Source organism: Corvus moneduloides, chromosome 4, assembly GCF_009650955.1.
Source record: "Corvus moneduloides isolate bCorMon1 chromosome 4, bCorMon1.pri, whole genome shotgun sequence".
Classification (NCBI taxonomy): domain Eukaryota; kingdom Metazoa; phylum Chordata; class Aves; order Passeriformes; family Corvidae; genus Corvus; species Corvus moneduloides.
This window is the reverse complement of record NC_045479.1, coordinates 20,779,444-20,800,916: the sequence shown is the minus strand read 5'-3', so window position 1 is coordinate 20,800,916 and position 21,473 is coordinate 20,779,444. Positions and strand designations below refer to the sequence as shown.

The window sequence follows — 21,473 nt, the reverse complement described above, 5'->3', positions numbered from 1 at the left end:
AATGCTTGCAGGTCTACACTTTAAGCTCCTGAATTTGCTACTCTTTTTTATGCAGTAGAGCAGTACCAGGCAAGCAAACAGCTGCAAAAAAGCGATCAAATGAATTAATCCATGTAAGTGGAATTATCACTTGCAACTGGCTAATACAACAGTAAAGGAGTGGAGGCTGGATTTAAAACAGCCCCAAGTTCCAAGCCCTGCTCAAGTACGAACTGCATTTCACAACTGAGCTGCTCAACTACTCCCCATACAATATTCATAAATAAGGCACACTCAAACTAGGAGGCTGTTTTGCTCTGTGGCTCTTACTAGAGGTTAGTATTTCTTAATTGTTACTGATTTAGACATCACATGAAAATTGATCCCCAGCATTCATAAGAGGACATACAAAATAATTTGGTTTCATTCATTTCCCTCCCTGTCGCAATTTTTATATGCTGCATCTGAAATGAAGCAATACAACTTGAGACTAAATTCTATACTGCAGTGGGCCTGAATGGCTCTCACCTATACATTCTGATGTCTCATCTGGGACCAGAATCAAATATTAACAACCAGAAAAGGCTGCAGCCAAAACAAAAAACAAAATGTATTTTTTAATGTGGATTAACAAGAGGGTTATGTGCTTGAGCAAGAAAGCATCTAGCAACTTGCTACATCTCATTTTGTTTCAATTGAACAACAAATTGAATTTAAGAAAAAAACCTTTTGTGTATAAATTTTGTAATGTCACCTTAGAGGGAAAATCAGTGAAAATGCTAAGAAATTCTTTTATGATATCAAAAAGAAGGAAAAAAAAAAGTGGATTAATAAGCATGGCAGCTTAATGCAAGGGTAACAGTTTAAATTAGAATAACCTTAAATCAGACATCCACAGTGGTTTAACATGCAAGTATAAAACAGCCATAGGCAGTGTTTTTCAATGCTATTGTATGGCAGCCAATAAATGACAGCCCCCTGACTACGCTTGATGGCCCCCAGCCCCACACACGCTATCAGCATCAATGCTGACAGCATCTCAAACCCATGTACCTCCACAAGGCACTGACAGCATAAAGAGCCCCTCGCCCCTGTACTTTTGTCTGAGTTTCTTTCCCTAATCAGGAGAAACTCAGGTTTCCAGAGCTGGTACCTTTCGTGTGGCTGCTTTTACAGTTTGCTGACAAACACGAGCGCAGCCAGACTTGTAAAACCTCGGTTCGGCACAGAGGGGGAAGGGGGGCGGCCGGGAGGGGGCAGGGACAGAACACAACAGTATGGGAAAGTTTTTCACCAGGCCACGATAAGGTGCCTTCTATACACACACACGCCAAATGAAAAAAAAAAATCATCAAATAAGTCAAAACAACCTAATATAGAAAACTAATTACTACCAGCAGGAGGGACATTAGAAGCAAAGGAGACGATGTGAATAGAAGCAGCAGCAATACCAGTTTCTATCAGCAAGATAAAAAGAAGCGCATTACTAAACGTGCTTGTTTACTTATTCTAATGATACGGTGGTAAAAGAGCTAAAACTGACTTGAAAGGCATCTATTTTAGCTTTGCCAGTTTGCCAGAATTTGGAAATACTCTTGAGAAATAAGACTACGTCACCTAATTAAGCAAAGTTGTAGCTGTAACACAGCGCTGTATGTTACGGACAAGTGACAGATTTGCAAAAATTAGTAAGGCTGAACAAAAAATGTACAGCTGCTTCAAAACTCTCTAATTACATACTGTGTTGGCTAACTAAGCATAAAAGAAGCCTTGAAGAAAAAAAAAGTGCTGCATCACATAAGCTTTGTTCAGTATTGAATCATTCACTGATCTATCATATCACTTGCTACATCCCGTTTGACATAAGAGGTAAAGAACAGAATTAAAATTAACAGATAAATAATGCATAAGTAAACTTGATTAGTTTTCTTATTAAAAACATCACTCTAAATGAGAGGAGGTGCTAGAAGACAATACAGTTTGTACACTGCTTTCCCATGAGCTGCTGAATGGTCTGATGTGATAAATTTGCATAGTCTGAAGCACACAAAGAGCTGATTAATTGAAACCCTTACAATGCTTCTGGAAGCAGCTATTGTAAAACAATAACCATAGGAACTTTACAAAATACACATGGCTGAATGAGTCAAGAGCTTAATAAAATGTGTTTTCAGGATACACTATTTGGAAACAGAATTAGAGATTTTTATTCTGTGCCATAAAATGCTAAATCACCCTAATTTCAGAGGTTCAGTTGAGGATTTACTGAAAAGGTCAGAAGGTTACCTGTTTGCTGCTTGAGATAAAAAATGCAGTTATTTTCTTCTTAAGACAGCAAGCTAAGCAGCAGTTTTGTTAAAAATAAATAGAAAAAACAGTATGGGAAGTTTTAATGGCATTCTGACATTTTCTCAAATTCAACTTCTGAAGATAAAAATATGGCAAGAAATCCCTACCTTCAGTGATGCCTAATAACTACTAATCATCCCGCATTCCTGCAGTCGATTAAGAGCAAATTCCTTTTAATGCCACTTCAACCATTTAATTGCTATAAAACCACTGATGCTCTATTAGAGATAAAGTACTAAGTCTGACTTATAACATGGGGGGAAATGACACAAGTAGCCATTTAGAACTAACATTTCATTTTAAATGTTCTGCTTCTCCGTACTGTACAAGTGCCCACTAAAAGGAAAAAGATAAATTCATCTCCACTATGAAATTAGGCAAGCAGATGGCAGATGATCAAGCTAGTAAAAATTTCAGAAAGTAAGCAAGGTCAGACTTGCTTTGGTAGACAAGTGGTATTGTCATGAAGTTTATGTAGTTGATAATGCTGTGAATGGATTTTGTTTTGACACTAAAGAACACGGTTCATTTAGGAAAACAAAGACCATCTTTCATGAATTTAAACTTGCTTCCTTGTCTTTAGAGTTGTTTAAGTGCAGATACTTCAGAAAGGTTTAATCCTTTATCTTAGATCTTCAGCTATTAAAAAGCTTCTGTTTGCCAGTTCAAACAATCTCTTGCTTAAATACAGTTTTTCCACTCCTCAGGAATACTGTTCAGTGTTGCTGCTTAGTTCTGTGATCTACAGGACCTTTGTTGGAGGTGTTAATCCTTTTTCACATGAGAGACTGAGAAATGTTCTTTCAGAGAAGTGTTATATTGCTTTTTTTCACATCAAAGGAGCCCAACTTTTTCCTCATTGTGACTTGTAGCAAAGCAAGAGGAAATCTGGAAATATAATAATTTACTTTGTATGGAACTCAGATGAAGCTTCTTTAGCTTAACAATCCTTTTGCCTTCTGTGCTTTGAAAAGTGACTTTGCTTGAGGAATACAAGATTAAAACAACAAAATAATTAACCAAGAAAGTTTCTTTATCCTTCTGGAAAATATATGATGCAACACAGCGAAAACAAAGTCCTGCAGTTCAGGACAACTACCAGAGAGGATTTATCTGTGAGACACTAGAAGCTTACTGACTTTACAGGCTATAGAGACAGTCCCAGACCAAAAGATCTTACTGCAACATCCAGTTTGAAGATTAATATTAAAATAAAGCAAAATATTTGCATTTCAGAAGACAACATGGTGGCCTCATTTGCTTGATTTTTTTTTCTTCTCCCCATATACTTCTTTCTTGAGAGGCACTGAAGGACAGGCAACCTTTTCCAGTCATCTTGGGAGGAGTGTACTTAAACCACGGACGCACGTGAAAAGAGGGTGTGGTGGACAGGCCAGAAGTGGTGACCCTTGCCAATACCATGTTGACATGTGAGAGGACACAAGGAAGGCAGCAAATACAGAGGCAGTGACATAGATCTGTATTATTACAGAGGCCTACAAAATCTACCTACATATTTAATGAAAGGCTTTTCTGTAACAAAAGGCTAAAGCTGGTTTGTGAGATTTAATCTGTTGTATCCCAGACGCTTTCTAATTCCCTTACTCTGCTTCCTTCTGCTCCAGTGACAAAGCACAGCTTTGAAATACATATCAATTTGGAATACAGCAAAAAGCCCATCAAAAAGTTTGAGACGTGGTTTGTGCAATCTCTTATTTTGCACATATTTCATTATTTAGAACCCACCACTACTACAATTCCCTGAAACCAAATCTCATCTTCACGCATTCCTTCTAGAAAATAAAAATATTACACGAAAAAGACTGCAATGCAGATAGCCATATGCTTTTCCTCCTTCCCACTGAACCAAGGTACTTGCTAGTTTAAGCTCATTACATGTTTAAGTGGCCCTATGACAGGCTTAAAGATAACGGTCACAAATTAAACTTGAAGTGGTAATCACCTGCATTCAGACCAAGACGAGAGAATCAATTCAGAGCTAATTACAAATTCTCTCAATAGAAAAAGTTAAACTGTTAGTATTATAATTTCTGTTTCATTATTGTCTATATTCTTCTGATATGACTGATCCTTGCCCAGTTTGATGTCAGAGGATGGTACTAGATGCAATGTTAAAAAGCTCTCAAAGGAGATTCTCCCTTTCCTTTTCATGCCTTTTCTCCAGTCCTGCTATTGTCAGTATTGGCTTCCTCATTGTACAGTTAAGCTGCAAAACAGTGAACTCCACTGTTCTTGTCAGTATTTTTTTCTTAGTATCTACCAAAAGTTATCTTCTCCTTTCTCCTGTTTAGTGTTACATCTTTTTCTATAATGCACTACAAGCCAGTGAACTGAGAGGTTTATTGCCAGGAAGGCTAGTAAATGAGTCCTAGCAAAATGTAATAATTTGGAATATGATCACTCCTCCGATCACAAGGGATTACTACAGATTGATGTACAGGATAGCTACAGGCACATGCCTGCAAACTCTGTAACAATGTAACTCTGTTGCAATGTTCCTGCTCCTATCTCCAAAACCAAGCTGAAAGTGACATTCTAAATAATTGATGGGTTTGGCTTATTATTACTATAGGTCCCAAGCACAGACACTGGGTGATCAGCCACTGTTAACCTGATGAAATGCCAGGCATAATTATAGGTGCCCTTAAAGTTTCCTACAGCATTTAGGATATTGCTTTTCATCACCCTGGGATTTCCACAGGTAGTTGCTTGCTCTAGGCTGTTAGATGTCTTATGTTCCTTTTGTCATATGGAAGGCCCTTAGCACCCTAAAGCCATACTGCAGCCTACCTGACACAATTCTGCTTCCTTCTGTCATTCTTCTCACTCGTGGGTTCTACATTTGTGGAGCACTCTTTTTATTAATTTTTGGAGGGATATGAAAATCAGTTCTATTTACATTCTGTTCAACTATTTCAATAGGTGCATTTTAATAGCTTAAACTAGGAGAAAAACCTAGCCTGCTTAAATTTTTCATGCAAATCCCTGCAAATATTTATCATGATTAACCAAGAGGCTTCTTTAATATAATTCACAGGCTTTTTTAAAAAATTCTAATAAGAAAATTTGTCCTGCACAGTACTGATTGTACTGTTATATAATAACTTGCTGCTAAAATGCTAAAATGCATACCACTTATAAGGAGAAGGGTCCAATTAGACAAAGCTACATCAAGAAATAGGTGCTGCTCTAACAGTGCTCACAGGCTTTTAAGCACTGCACAACTTCACCGTGTATGAGACTAAATAAGTATTTGAAAGAGAATCTACACAAAATTTTCCTGGAGGAGGATCTTCCTTAAGAAAAGGAAAGAATGGGGCAGTTGAACCATTCCAATTGCTCAACTCTTTCTGTTTGCTTCTAAAGCTAATGATCTTCCTCCCCTCACTTACCAAAACTATCCTATAAGGCTGTAGGGCAAGAACTTGACTCAATTTTATAAGGAAAGTCAAGTATGCACTGCTGCATCTTTACTTTTTTAAAACCTTCAACAGTACTGGTTTCCAAATCACTTGGGGACTCTGTGGGAATAGCTTTGTATTTTTAGATCAAAAGCCATATAAAATCAAGAAAAATATTTCAATGCTTATCAGAAGAGTTTCTCTTCCTTAGTAACAACAGAAACAAAGGAAGTATTCCCTGAGAACACAGAGCTTCAAAAACCAGTTTTGTGGGTCTGTGGAAAGACACTGTGGAATTACAAGTGACCTGGGAGAGAGCTGCAAGTACTGAGAAAGTATTAGCAAGTATTAGGTACTCTTAACAGATAACACACAAACTTGAAGCAACATCTAGTAACAGCTGTCATTGTGATCAACTACTGCCTTTTGCACCCATTTTACCTCTTCTGATTGACAGGTTTGCTGTAGGTAGATGTCCTGACCACCTAACCTGGACACTACAGAAATGTGGATTACTGTGGTTAGCTCTGTATCTCATGACAAGGATGCAGCCTTTCACTTCAGTTACACCTGGCCAGTAGTTATTAAGACAGGATCACAAGGGGTGTACAGGCTGCAGTAGAAAGGATTTGGTAATATCAACCTCTTTGCCTCTCCATCACATCTGACAAGAGACCAAGGAATGTTCTCAAGCCAAAATAAGAGCTAAAAATTTAACAACGCTCAGGTAATAGCACGGCACATACACTAAGGCAGAAGGTCATGCTGTGAATACTACAAATCTCGATTTTCCAAGACTACAGAATGATGAGAACGTGTCAAAACCTGTCCCACACTGACACCAATAGGAACAAAACATGCTTTTAAGTTGGTTACAGTCAGACTGTTTTCAGTCACTTCTTTCTTAACACTCTTCCAACTCTTTTGAGATTCAGAGGATGATCTGAGACTCATATTTTTTTACATTCAGGTCAAAGGTAGTTCACTGCTTTTTTTCAGCAGATATGGAAGAAGGTTCCTGATTTTCATTTTCCTAGTAACATTAGAACTTGAGAACTGCATGCCACCAACAGCTTCCTAGTAGGTACTCATTTTCAGGTTTTGGTTTGAAGATCCAGAGGTGCTCCAGATCACGTCCCAGGTGTATTTTTAAAAAACATTCTCCCTTTCTTTCTGCTCTCTGTTGGTGCACTCCTAGTTGTGTTCCTGATTTGCTTCCCTTTTACACCATGGTCCTGAGCTATCTACCTGCAGTCTTGCCTTTAGAGCAGAACGTCTGTACCGACCTGCAAACATCTCAGTTTCATCTCTCATCTTTTCTGTCCATTCAGAATCTCTCCAGTCTCTCCCTTGATAACCCACTGACAAATCTATCACCTAAACCCAAATTCTCACTTAGGAAAAAAGCCCAACCAAACCTCAAAACCTGTTCTTGTTTAACATGGGCAACTACTGTATTTTCCAGATTCATAGATCAACCGAGAGTTGTTTTTGCCAATACTTCTCTGTTTCAGTAACATCATTGCTAAATTAGGTGAACTTAATCAAAAAAAGGGATACGGGCTTCTATCACTGTATTCATAAAAGATCTGAACCAATCAATGGAAACATACATGATGATATTATGTATGTATAGTAGGCATATACAACATGAATTTATTTTTATTAAATGTGTCCTTTACCTTTCTGCCCATGACGACTGCTAAATTTATCTCCAATTTCTGGACGTCTGGTTTGCCTCAGCAACATTTTGATCAAGAAAGCATCTTCGGCATTTGATGAAATCATTACTTTTTCAATGTAAGAATCAGTGGCGCCTTTGTAGCTAGTAAAAGAAGCCAGAACATTAATTTTATTTCGATGAACCAAACACAAGTTACAGACAACTATCTGTATTATACTATCTTGGTAGGCTCCTGACCAAACTGTAATCTTTATGGAACTTATATATGGGGAGAAAAGATCTTATATATATATATACATATATATATATACACATATATATATATATATGTTTATGTATATATGCTTACATATAAGTTCCAGAGTATAGCATATTTCTAGAAAAAAAAAAATTTAAGAGCTACAATAGGAACTAAGAGAGAATTAAGCTGAACTTGTAAAGAACAAGGTATATTTTTTTTCACATGGGCTCTTCTTGACAGCAAAAACTTTCTCATATATTGCAAATTTCTTGATCTTCCATTAAACAAACAAAAGCCAAATATAGTTATAGTTGAAGAAGGGAGTTTTCTAGAATTGAATATTTTCTCAAACACCTCTCTCCTTCATGTAATTTGCCCAGCTCTAAAGTTATATTGTAACATACGTTACTGGCACATCTTTGTACTGTGGCTGCTGAGGCACACTGCTTCCTTCCAGAGGTGTCTGGGTCACAGTTGGCATGGATTTGTTCACAAGGACTTGCTTATTTTCTACTTTTTCACCTACAGAGAACAAGAAGAAAAAGCACCATGAAAATGTGTCTGTGTTAGAAATATATTTCAAGCTTTTAAAAAAAAATGTAAGATGGAAGACAAATTGGGAGGAATATGCCCAAGAAGTATGCTCTGTTATTTTATTAAATATTGAATGGTAAGAGAATCACTAAACCAGCTTTCTTTGGTAAACCAAATCTGAACAGCTAGCATGCTGGGTGCACTATGAGAACAGCTATTCACCATACCCTGGGTCAAAAGACTGCACAAAACCATCCAAAGTCATCTGCTCTAAGTATGGAGAAAATTAACAGGGAACACTTTAAATGACAAATTTTAGAAATTCACACCTAAATTTGGGACAGCCCACCATTCCACAGTGAGCTGTGCAAGACTACTCTCAATCTCTCCTTGCATTTACATATTTCTATTGATACTGGTGTCATACACAGCTTTTCCCTGCTCCATTCCCCTATCCTGCCCTTTATATTGAAAACCAGATCAGTAAGATGCCCAATGATACAACTGCACACCAAGTACCTACCTCCCACCTCCTCCACTAAATTACACTGAACTTCAGCCTGTTTCTCTTCTGTCCACATGAACTATCTCAAATAGGTTTTTACCTACATGCTGAGAACAGTCTCAGTCTGGAGTCCAGCCCAGTCCTATCTATCCAATACTTCAGAAGATTCTTGCCTTTTTTCTTAATTAACTTTGAAAGCTCCATTGTGATGTGTTGAAGAGCAAAATTGACCCAATTGTGCTACTATAATGGAATTAAGTTTAGTGCCCTTTAAGACACATTTCTTACTAGATCTTAGCAGATCTATTAAGCCATTTTCTAACTAAAGGATGACAGTATGGGAGGATTCTTTCTCAAATCTATTACTGCTGGAAAGTCATACACCTATCTTTGTATTTCTATTTATTTATTTTCTTATCTCTCTCAAAACATCTTTCTAAAGTGTTAAAACCACAAGGTTTTACTTCCTCGAACAACTGCATTCACTGATATCTTGCTAGGAGATTTTGATACATGAAATCAAAATAAGAAATCTATCTCTATCCTTATGGAAACAACAGTACATGACAGACAAACAGGAAAAAGCTACAGTACTAAAAACTTGCCAGTTTGGGAATATAACAGTACAAATTCTAACGCTTCAGTAGATTCACATTATTGAAGACTCACTCTTCTACTTAAGTATAAAGCTACCTTTTTTCATGCATAAACCACTCCCACCCCCCACCAATGACTGGTAACATGCTGCTTTCAGGAACCAACTTTTTAAAATTTTCCATTACAATGGTGTCATCTTCAAGACAAAAAAACTCCCCAAACGCTAAGTATAAAACAAGGTGCACAGGAAATACTGACAGAACATTAATTTCCACTTAGACAATGACCATGCCATGAGTGAACATGCAGTCTGACCTACCTGGAGAGCAGATACCATCAGCATCTAAAATCTCGTGGCGCCAGATTGGTTTACGGGTAGCTGCATCCAGCATCGGCCCCATCACTTTATCAAATGTCTGGTTTGTGTAACGCTTCAGCGTACACTTGGCATTCTTGTACACAAGACACCTCCCGAAACCTAAAATGGAACACAAACTCATCTGCCTAGGAGTTCAAAGATCCTTTAGAACACATGATCAGAATGAACCAAGAAGTCTGATCCACCTGCTGAGCTACAGAATATGAAATATTTTTCATTAGTTAGATTATTCATTAGCTTGAATATGCATAACGTTGTACGTGGGTACCTAGTGGTGCACAATTTAAACATCAGATCATGTATGCTGCTTTTTTTTAGATAGTGCACTACAGTCTAATCCTGAACTGTGCTAATCTGCCTCTGTATCTCTGCACATACATGCACACATCATTTCTCTTGAATCGTTTTTGTGGTCTCCAGGAAGATGTAACATGGGAGAGGAGACTGTAACAGGGGGAGAGCAGCACCCCTTCCTTTCATGAGGTCTAAGAAACCTGAACTTTTACTCGTGTTTGTGGCTGGCATAAGATAGCCTACCAGGAAAGTACTGAGCAAGTGTTTAGTATAATCAACCCATTACTCTTTTTTCCCTCAGCTGAAAGAATTCTGAATTACCTGTTATTATAAAATAACAGGTTTTGGGCTTTAGATGAGAAAAGTAGAATCTCTGGAATTTCTCTACAAGTACAGCAACTAACCACAATACTAAAGACTTTAATCACATTTAGAATTACAGAGAGCCAAGAGCAAGGCTTGCTAATAATCCTGCATTATTTTAGTTCATTTGAAAGATGGTTGTGGCCACATACAGTACATCTATATCTTTAGATCATGTCAAGTAATTCCTGACAAGCACCACAGTCCCTGTTAAATGTTACCAGTCTACCAGAAAAGAAAACATTCAGTTTTAAATCATGCCTGTTGTTGTTTTAGAAAAGGAGGCATAAATTAAATGAAGCAGACATTAATGCCAAAGATACATGTCTAGGAATACTATTATTGCTGCCTAGCAACTAGGAGGAAGGGAGCTGGGGAGGGGGGGAATAAAGTGATGGAAGAATCTGATTTTGGCCACCCGAAACTAAAACCAATTTGATCACTGCACTACGCCTGCTCTCATAGGAATTTATTTAGAAAAGGGAGAGAAGAGAGACTAAGTTTTCAGGCAACTCTCCTCCAGCCCTCAGCAGCATTAACACGAAGTGCTGAAGAAGTGTAGAGAGCGCGAGATAGGCTAGACCTACACAGACATGGGCCCCTGTTAGTTAACCTTCCCTTTGGTACTTATGTACTTTTAGTACATACACTGCACCACAGATTTGGTATTTTAAGGAAGCAGGTTAATTAATTTGGCTCTGCATAAACACTAGATTATTTTGCTTTAGACAATACTATTATTTTCTCTCAGAAAGTAGGCAATACTGCTGTTGCACCCTCAGAACACCAAGTTCCCAAAGATACAAACTGCCTCGGGTTGTATTCCTTTCCTAAATACATTCACAAGTCTAATTTCATCTACTGCTTTTGTTACTGGTGGAAATAATGAGACCTCTCTGTTAGTAATGAACAAAGGTTCAGGCAACCATCTAAAAAGCAAGCCCAACAGAACAGATTAACTCATGCCTTATGCTTTTGGTAAACTAAGTACTTACACTTTTTTATTTGAGGTCAGAAGTTAGCCTTTTTGTCTTATAATATCCTGACTCAGAAGTTTATATGCATGTTGGCAACTTCACCACACTATTGTATGCATGGAGTTACAATCACTAATACAGAAAACAAACAAAAGCATTCAAAGCAGTTTGGGAATTCAATTTCTTAACTGGAGATCTAATGCTCGTAACTGCAATAAAAGTTACTAAAGGATAACACAAGGAGAAAACAAGTTTATAAGAATATATATTGGAACACACACTGGAGAAGTACGAAAAAGTTGATGGATCTTACCTCTGTCCAAAGAGGCCTTATTTAAGACAAGAGCATCTTCAATATCATAGCCACTGTAGCTCATCACAGCGACTGTGGCATTCTGTCCAGCAGGGAGTTTCTCAAAATCTATCAGTTCTATTGTTTTTGTTTTTACCATTGGCTTCTGTGGATAGGCTAGCAGATACATCAGAGTATCTATCCTGTTTCTTTGGTTGTATCCAATAGTACCTGCATGTAAAAGAAAAACAAAAGCAGTGAACATTAGTGACTATTCTAGAAATGTTTTGGGTAAAAAATCACCAAAAAGCAAATTAATTAAAATCACACAGAAATTCTTCAAGAAAAGAAGGGGAAAAATAATAAAAGAATCCAAACCAAAACAACTTCACATTATTATATTTAAATAAATATATAAGTAGTTTCTTAATTTAAGCTTCCAGAAGAATTATTCATTTTCTCTTAAAGAGGAAAAAACTAAACATCAATATAAAAAGAACAATAACAAAAGAAATAAAAGCTGTTTGACTAAATGCAAATAAGATGGTTTTTTTTAATCACAACACTGAATCCTGCAAGTATGAAGTTTCCTTTTATTGTTCTCATAGCCACCAGGTTTGGGTTTTTTTGTGGAGTTCAACTTGTCTTTCAGAGACCTGATCCAAAATTTCATGAGAATCAACAGAAAGACTATTGCTGAGTTCAAGAGAAACTGTGGATCAAGCTCTTCATCCTCAACATCACATTTCCTTCCTTTTTTGGGCAATAATTAGTTCAACAGCAGCCTGTGTTAGAATGTGACAAAGTATTAACAAAGCACACCACTAGCAGCAGCCAAGTCTGATTTATTTTCTGAAATTAGAAGCATCATTGATAGAAAGACTACAGTAGAAGTCTACTCGTAATATATTTGTCTTTTTACATGAAATTAATTTTAAATTTACAGTTCAGAATTCAACCTTTTGTATAGACCTCCCAGCTTGAGACTGAAATTTTTGGCCCTGTCCCATCAGAATGCCAAAGTGTCTCCTGAAATCTGAGGAAAAAATAATTAACACCCAGCAGGGAAACATAAACCGTTGTGTAGCAGAACAAAAGTTAAGGCAATCATATGTTATTGGAGTTTGCTGTACCAAGACTATGCTATGTCTCTAGGCAATTCAGAAATTACAGTCTGAAAAGTTAACATTTTAAAGTTTTAAGTGCTAAATATTCTGCAGTACTTGTGCTTAGGATGTAAGTCTTTCAAAACCCTTCCATTTTCTCCTGCAATTTCAGAGTCTGGCTGCTTTCTTGGAAAGGTCAAGGCAGTCAGTGTACAAGGAAGACTTCATATAGCCAGGAAGTACATCTGAACACAAATCTGCTCACTAGGGAGGTCAGCTTCACATTTTACATGCACCTACTTGCAATTCCCATTTACATAAAATGTCTAGAAAATCAAACTATAAAACCATTTCCAAAGACCTATCCTGTCCTTAGCACTAAGCTCTCTCTCCTAAACCACAACAGGTCTACCCTTCCTAAGGACAAGAATGGAGAGAGAGCTCAACAGCTACCATCTGAAAATGAACTGTTACAGCTGGCCTGGACTTTCCCTGGTTCTAGAAAGTAGATTCAATGACGTGGGCACAGCATTTTCAAATGACAAAAAAAATCTGGCAGAGTTGACAGGCTTTACTTGTCTCTTGCTTTTTAGTAGTTGCTTTTCTGTCTTTTTCTTGGATAATCATCCATGAAAAGTACTTTTTTGTCTCCAGTAAGACACAAGCTGGTAGGGCCTGGATTCCTCAACACTGAAGACCTTTGCAGTCCCACCCTGCAAGGCCCACCACCTGAAGGCCCCACTATCTCTGATATTATCTTAGAATTCAATTAGACATTGTTCCCATTCTACTTTTGACTCAAAACCCCTGCTTTCCTAGTATACAGATAAGAAAATATGCTTACAAATTAAAAACTTAAGAGGTTTAGACCATTTTCCCCCTCTGTATCTAGAATGAATAATTTGTGTCCTTTCAGGATAGGTTGCAGTGAAGCTCAGTTTAAATGTTTCACAGATAGGTACATTTTCCTGGTGTTGAGAGAACTCTTTCCAAGAGAAAGTCACGCCAAACATCACTTTCAAAACGCTTGCAATTTTTTTCTCCTCTGAGATGCTGTACCTGCTATGGTTCACTGGTTAGGGATGCTAAGACAGGATGAGGTCTGGAGCACCAGTTTTACCCATCTTTTACACTTTAAGGGTGTCCTTTACACCCCAGTAACAATCTGTGGAAGTCCTCTATACATCAAGGATTTCAGACGACACTTTTACGTATTTCAGGTAACACAAATGATTTCTTTACAAATGTTTCACGTATTTCAAAACTGGCATTTTTCTCAGCAGTTCAGATAAGCCTAACAGAACTGCTACTGTCTGGGAGCCAGAAGCAACTGACATTACTGAGATTGTGAGTCTCAATAATGAACTGTATTCAGGCTATTCTTCAGGAGGTGAATGCTGTATCAAATGGAAAACATATACATATATATCAATGACAGATATCCTAGCAGGAAAAACACTGGTTAGAGAGTGATTCTAGAGCACAAATTAAATAAATTAGCCAAAAAGCATGCCATATATCAGCAGTATTATTCCTAATTGCTAGGATTTAATGGTTATACAAATAATGCTTTCTCTAAACTGGGCTAACAAACCACAGCCTCAAACCACAATCTGCTTATTTCAAATAAAGCAGCAGCTCTCTTCAGAGGACTGGTGTGTTAGGACGAGCCCTCTGTGTGGGCGCTGAAATGAAGGAAGTCACTAGCTTTATTTCTGTTTTCTCTCTGAAAGAACAGAGCCCTTGTTTGCTCCAGCCAAACAACCAAGCAAAAGTAAAGTATAATTAAAGTTCACCATAACAAACCCTGCTCACAATGACTCGCATTTATAATTAGCCCAACAGCAAGAACCAATTTTTTTCATTGGTAATTAGCCCTGGTTAAAGCAAAACACACAAGGTTGACCTGGATACAACAAAGATCATTTTCTTGCTTTTCTCAGTACTTGATACATTGTGAATGCACGTGTGCATTCTTTCCTTTTTTCCGTTTCCTGACAGGTTTTTTTTTCTTTTTAAGAATCATTTGAGTATCCTTTAGTGTGAAATAATCACTATAAAAACACTACCTACTGATATTTAGCATAAACAAGGCATTGTTATTCCGATGCTGAAAGTTTTGAGAACTCACCAGAACAAACAGCCAGCTAAAATAAGCATTAATCCAATTCTCTGGTGTATTACTTACAACACTAAACTGTACAATCAAAATTAACAAGGACACAGAAATCAATCTACTTGAGCCAAAAGGGCTATTACTGCACATGCCAAGAAAAGAATTGCTCTAATTCTGTATTTCCTCTGTTTTCACCATGGATTTTCTATGATTCTGTCCTTTTATATGAGCACAAAGCAAGAGAGGAAGAAGTACAGTTTCTAAATGCTGCGATAAACCTTGTGGAGGGGACTCCAACTCAGGTCAGACAGATTGTTACAGTACATGCATTAAGTGATCTGGACATTAAGTATTGGAAATACTCCTTTCAAAGTAGAAAGATTAAGGGGTGGGTTAAAAAGATTATGGGTAAATTAGAGGGGCTGGGGGGGGAGTAGTTTGGCTCATTTCTGCCTCAGTACCTCTGTGCCTACTACTGAGGAGAGATGTCAAAACAAGATTGTGTCGCAGAGCACAAACACTCCTCAAAGAGCAGTGGCAGAACAGAGCTGTGGCCACAGCACACCCAGATCCAGCTGTGATGACCAGCAACAGCTGGTTTTGCTTTAAGGTTTGTTTAGATTCTCTGCCTCTAGGCTAGCTGTACAAAATCTGGGAGGACTCTGACTCTCAGTCCACCAAAGAGCTTTTGCAACTGTCCAAAACCCCCAGCACTCAGTTCCTTGAAGTATATTTATCTTCTCAACTCAATTTTAATGCATTCAGCTGGCTACAGTGTGAGGCAGAGCAGCATAGAAAGGACTTTCCTACTTCACAGAAGCAAAACAGAATGTACATGATACAGCAAGAGGCTTTTTCATTGTAATATCAAAGTTTTTGCTTCACAATAAGCTTCTACAACAAAGCTCTCACCCACTTACATTGGTCCCCTCAAATACTTCCTTTTCTTTCAGAGGCTAAAGTAACAATCAACACCCAAACCTTCCTTTCCTTAGTCAAGACTTGTGTTATGCCATTTGGGTTGAAGCTGCAGTGCACAGTAGGGCTCTGAGTGTACAGCTTGCTTTGTGTACCCACACCAGCACTTTCACAGCAGCACATGTGCATGTGCAATATGGGGGATTACTGGCAGGAAAACTGTATGTTTTCATTCCTCATATTAGGCTTTTACACAGTCACAGATGTACAATGTGTAAAACTGTTTTTTTATGTCTTAATGGAATTAAAAAGCTCAATTTAGAACTATTTCTCTAACTGTAGAAGCCTTTGATCCTCTTAAGCGTTATTTCACCAACACATTAAATGCAAACAGTACAAACTCTTGTATTTTCATCTTAAATATTGCTGAGATTTTAAGCTACAACTGTTAACCTTGCACTGAAATGTGAATGTTCAACTGAGGTCCTTGCAGCTGCTGTTATATTTACTAGCTAACTTCCTCTCAGTCTCACAATTCAACCTGCAACATATGGTAAATTATCTATGCCAAAAGTGAGAGATTTAATTTCAATTTAATTTTACTGAAATTCACTCTGGTCACTCAGCACAGCCCTAGTGCTCCAACGAGATGACTCATGTACCCATGAAAGGGAGGTATTTTTCAGGCTATGTAATGCTATCCTGAGGAAACATTAATATTTTAGGACCTAACACTTGTCAGGGACATTTGATTACAGGCCTCACTGGAATCTCTGCTGTCCACTCTCCATTTACTTGTGCTTTCACAGACTGTCCAAAGCAGCTGGCAGAGCCCTGTGATGCAGCCAGAGGGGGTGGGGGTCAGTGTTGACAAGCACAAGGCTCTCCTTTCCCAGCCTGAACCCCGGGGCTCCCTGCACTGCCCCAGGTTTGGACACTCAAGGGAGTGACACAGAGGACTTGGACATGAGACTTTCCACATGGCAGTGTTGGACGAGGAGCTGCTCTGCAATTTCAGTACAAGGAAAGAAAGCACAAAAAGTGGATGGTTACTTAAAGGTTGGAGTTTGAAGCACTACATCACATCTCTTCACCAAAATAAACAGAAAAAAGTATGTGCAATGTTTCAGGAATACCATCTAGGTCTCATCTGATCGGTAAGTGTACAAAAAAATCTTCTCTGCCCCTACATATTGCCACTCATTGTGGCGTTTTTTTAAAGCAGTTATTACAAAAAGCTTCAGGTGTTTGCAGACACTTCAGACAGAGCAAAATATAGCTCAAGTCATGTGCCAACTTTTAAAATTTACTTTTATCTAGCTGCTTATTCTTTGAGTCAGGTGTTTTGTCATAACAAACTGAAACAAAGGCTTTTTTTATTGCTCAAGATATTCAATGGCTTTTGTGCTCCTAGCGTCAGCAGGAACGTCAGAGGATTGTATCCAAGGAGCTAAATGTGCAAGACCTAGGGTCAAAGCAGCTGAATACACCAACCTCAGAAAACACAGACAATGAATTGCAAATGACACTCAAAACAAAACGGGAAAAAAACCTTCACACAGAAAACTACAAAAGAACTCCACAGATACTGAATTGGCTTTCTGTACACACTGATCCTGCTTAACTGTGTGTGGTAACTAACCAAACCTTCTGAGACTAATAGTCATAAAATAGAGACTCAGGGGTGGGGGAAAGATAATGGGATGGGGGAGAACTGTAAGGAAAAAGATTGCATTGCTCCTCTTTCCACCCACCCACCCTTTAAAAAAAAAATTAAATAGAGGACATGCATCTTGCTACTTTCTGCCATTTTCATGTGCTCAACATGACAGTTCAGCATAAAGCAGTTACTTTGCTATTAATTCTGCTGGAGAAGTCTCACAAAAGGTGCAGTGTTTCAGCTTTGAGCACACAGCACAAAATAAATGCTTTAGTAAACCTAACTGAAGTGGCAGTTTCTTCATGACACAGAGTTGTGCTACTGTAGCTCCCAACTTGCAAGGAAGCCATCAATTCAAGGCATGAAACTGGCATGTAGAGCACCGGTCTGAATGCAGCTGTCTGAATTGATGTACGACTGCTCAGGCTCTCCTTGGGACTCACTCTGCCTTGATCACAGGCCATAGGCTTGGACACTTTAATACTGGTTTAGCTGAGTATTAAAGAAAGGATTAGAACTTAACTGCTGTCAATTACCCCCAACAGCAAATTTACAAAACAGTTGGGTTTTAATGACCAGATATGACACTGTCAAATGAAATAATAAGTGATCAGAAAATTAGTTTCGTTTCAGTCACTTTGCTGAGCCATTACTCAGCCTCTTCATGCAAAACAGCAAAAGCCCAAAATCTAAACTATGGCTGCAGAAAGTGTTCAAATAACTAACCACTCTCTTTCACACTTGATTCTTCTCGTTCTCTGATATCAATGCTAACTACTGATACATTTATTTTTAGGACACTTACTCAACCAGTCAAGGAAATGCTCCTCAATCTGTGCTCTGTCTCTCTTTGTGAGAACACTTTTTAACTCTTTTTTGTCTGGAAACACACAGCACATTGCAGCATAAAGAGAAAAAAATCCCCACTCTGCCAATCCTGCAGATATGCTGAAAACTTGAAAGTCAGGATGATTTCCAACAAAACCCAACAGAAAAAGCAAAAGTGTCCCAGTTTATTAAAATTTTCTTTTAAGTGTTAAGATCTGCAGATATGGTCTTCATGAAGTAAACCTCACAGGTACTTTTTTCACATTAAGTTTTTCAACTTTCAGAGGTAAATTCTTTTTGTCTCACAGCTAGGGAAGTGGTCTTTCATTTTTCCTAGCAAAGTTTTTTCTGTGAACCAGGAAAGAAAGATTTTCTGTTTGTCACTTTTGCTACATAGCTTCAAAAACTACATAACATTTCAAAGAAGAATAAAAAATGAAGTCTTACCCATGGCTTGTTTCCCCATGGCACACTGGTAAGTGTTTCTTGGGGACTGGTTGTGGTGAGGATATGGAATCAGCCCAGCACAGACACCCAGAAGCGTGAAAGGCTCAATCTCCAAATGGGTTGTATCTCTTAAAAGAAAGAGTACCAATTATGGCAGGCTTGTGAACAAACAAGTTCTGTAGAATTCAAATTCAATTCTGTTCAGGAGAATGTAAGTCAGTAGGACCTCAAAACATGGATTCACTACAGGATTTTTATTTTTATTACAAAAACCCAACAACTTTCTTTTGGCTTTAAGTGTTTCCACATGAAAAGAAATGAAAGAGAAACAAATCAGGATTTATGAAATTCCACAATGGAGGAAAAGCCTCCAGATAACAACAACCTGAGGGAGCTGAGTAAGACAATAAAACATCAGTTTATACAGTAAGACCCAAAATGCCTTAAGGAATGTCTTCTCATGTAATGAGAGCCCTCTGCATCAAATTACTAATCTCAGAGATCCAGAAATCCACTGGGGAGATGGAAGAAGGAAGAGCACAACAGATTCAGGTATTAAAAAAAACTGTTTTAGTTTTCCAAGGTCAGCTATATCAGTTAAAGAGAAAACATCTGTCTCCAAACCAGATCCAGTGCCATGGCTACATGACATAATATAACACTACTTGAAAAGCTCTGCAAATATTTTGGAAGTGATTATGTTATTAAAAGACAGTATTGATGAGAAGTAAAAAGACAGGGAAAACGAGTAAGACAGAGAGACAATTTGTTCTACCTGGCATGAGCTTCAGAAGAGAAAGTCCTGCTCAATAAAGACAAACCATAGCATGCATTGGGATGCAAGTGGAGAGATTAATAACTAACGATGAAGTGTACAATAATGCTTGGTTGGAGCAGACACGAATTTAAATCAAGATAAGTAATTAGGAAGCGGGGAATTATGAAATACAGATGATTATAACTAAACCTATTCAAAGCCTGTCTTTTATGTCCTGGATTTATTACAGAGAGCTTGGGTTTATGCATACATTGCTTCTCCCAGTCATCTAAACCCAATGCATTCTGAAAATCCCATCTTTAATGTTTGACTTCTCTTGGAAGTCTTTTGGAAGACTTTCTTTTAATTATTTAAATAAATTATTTTGATTACTAAACTTTAGGACCTTGCCAAAGAAGTGACTCAAAAGTCTTTATTATGGCAACAGTCAAAAGACAGCCAAGCACAGTAAGCTCACAAAGGCTAAGGAATTACCCACAAGCACATACAGACTGAAGACAAGTGCCAGCAGGAACTTGGACAAACAACATATGTACTACTGGAAGAATAATGAAATCTGAAAGCTGAAAAAAAATAGATCTGGAAATCCTAAGGAGTATGCCAACAAAGCTATCTATCAGTCCTAGAAATCTTTATAAATCACAAGTACACCTGAGCAACCTAAAAATCACCTGCTGGCCAGAGGACAGCCACTATTTTTCTCCACTTGACAAATGCGATGTTAACTAAAGCCTGTCTTAAGAAAATACTTATGGGAGAACCCAAATTGCAGTCAAGTAATTGCAGAATGGTCTCAAGAACAAGTAGCAAACTTGAAGCAGAGACTGCTCCCCCATTTTGCAGAACTTAACAGAACTGCTGACACTTTTCAGACAGTAAAACCAGAGGCTTGAGACTTACTGATAGTGAAGTTTGCAAATTTCTTCAGTGTGTACAAGTGCATGGAACCAGATATACATTTGCATACAGGGTACTCAACACAAGTCTTCTTCCAGTGAGGTCAATCCTATTTCAACCAAAGACGATGCAACCTACACAGATCCTACTACCACATGAAGTATTCCACAGTGCTAGTGGGAGACCTTCAAACTTTACAGGGCAGTTCAATTTCTGCAGGTCAAAAATGCCACTGCTGGAACAAGGCCCAAGAAAGAAAGGCAGCTTGAAAAGTTTGAAAAGCAGAGTTACAAATGTGTAAAGAAGAAACTGAATGCATCAAGAGTCAAATACTTCCAAGAAAACCCCTCTAATTGGATTGGAAGAATAAAGAGAGGATACTGTAGCTAAAAGAAGCCTATATTACAAAAGCAGGAATGTTAGTGGGATATTTACAATAGTGGGTTGTATCAGTTGTACTACCAGAACAAGTTGTACCAACATGGTCACACCATTTAAAACACAAGATGATCATCCAGGGAAAGAGGGTACACAACTCAACTGTTAAGGATGTAGGGAATATCATTACCAAACATAAGGAGCAATGTGCTCATACGATGCAACCTCAGATACTTAGGGCACTGTTAGCACTGAAGCCAAACTCAAAACAATTGATAGACAATATAAGAATCTTCTGAGCTTCCTGGCAGTTGTTGTGGAGTCATTTCCTCACACTGGTCTACTGGAACTTCACTTTCTCCTCCTCTTTTGGACTAAACAGTGATTTCATATGATGCACTCCCATTAACCTTCCTAGCTGAGTCAGTTGTCCTGTAACTTAAACTTTCAGCTCTGGTGCTTTGTGGAAGTTATTTATTTTGGCACAAATGACAGCAATTGTGTGCACTCTCCTTTGCTCATGTATACAGAACTCAGTCAAGAGCATGCAAGAGTAATTTCTTAAAGTGATGAAGTCTTCAAAAGCCTGGGTAGGAGCAATGCAATTTAATTAGCAGAGTTAATGCATTACATTTAGCAAAGGTTAAAGATAATTGAAGGTCTCATCTAGCTCCACTGAAATCAATGATGTATTTCTATTAGCTTCCAGGTGTACTTGACCAGGACAGA

The 21,473-nt window shown here is 38.0% G+C and overlaps 1 protein-coding gene across 1 annotated transcript in view; it reads right to left on the bottom strand.

Annotated features, from left to right (window-relative positions):
* POLR3B (RNA polymerase III subunit B) overlaps nt 1-21,473 on the bottom strand; it is a 75,783-nt gene that overhangs the window by 18,902 nt on the left and 35,408 nt on the right. Inside the window, exons 19-23 of the mRNA XM_032106706.1 lie at nt 18,692-18,819; nt 11,638-11,847; nt 9,631-9,789; nt 8,080-8,197; nt 7,433-7,575 (exon numbers count right to left, since the gene is read on the bottom strand). Of these exons, the coding sequence (XP_031962597.1) occupies nt 7,433-7,575; nt 8,080-8,197; nt 9,631-9,789; nt 11,638-11,847; nt 18,692-18,819 (758 nt within the window). The remainder of the gene's footprint in view (nt 1-7,432; nt 7,576-8,079; nt 8,198-9,630; nt 9,790-11,637; nt 11,848-18,691; nt 18,820-21,473) is intronic.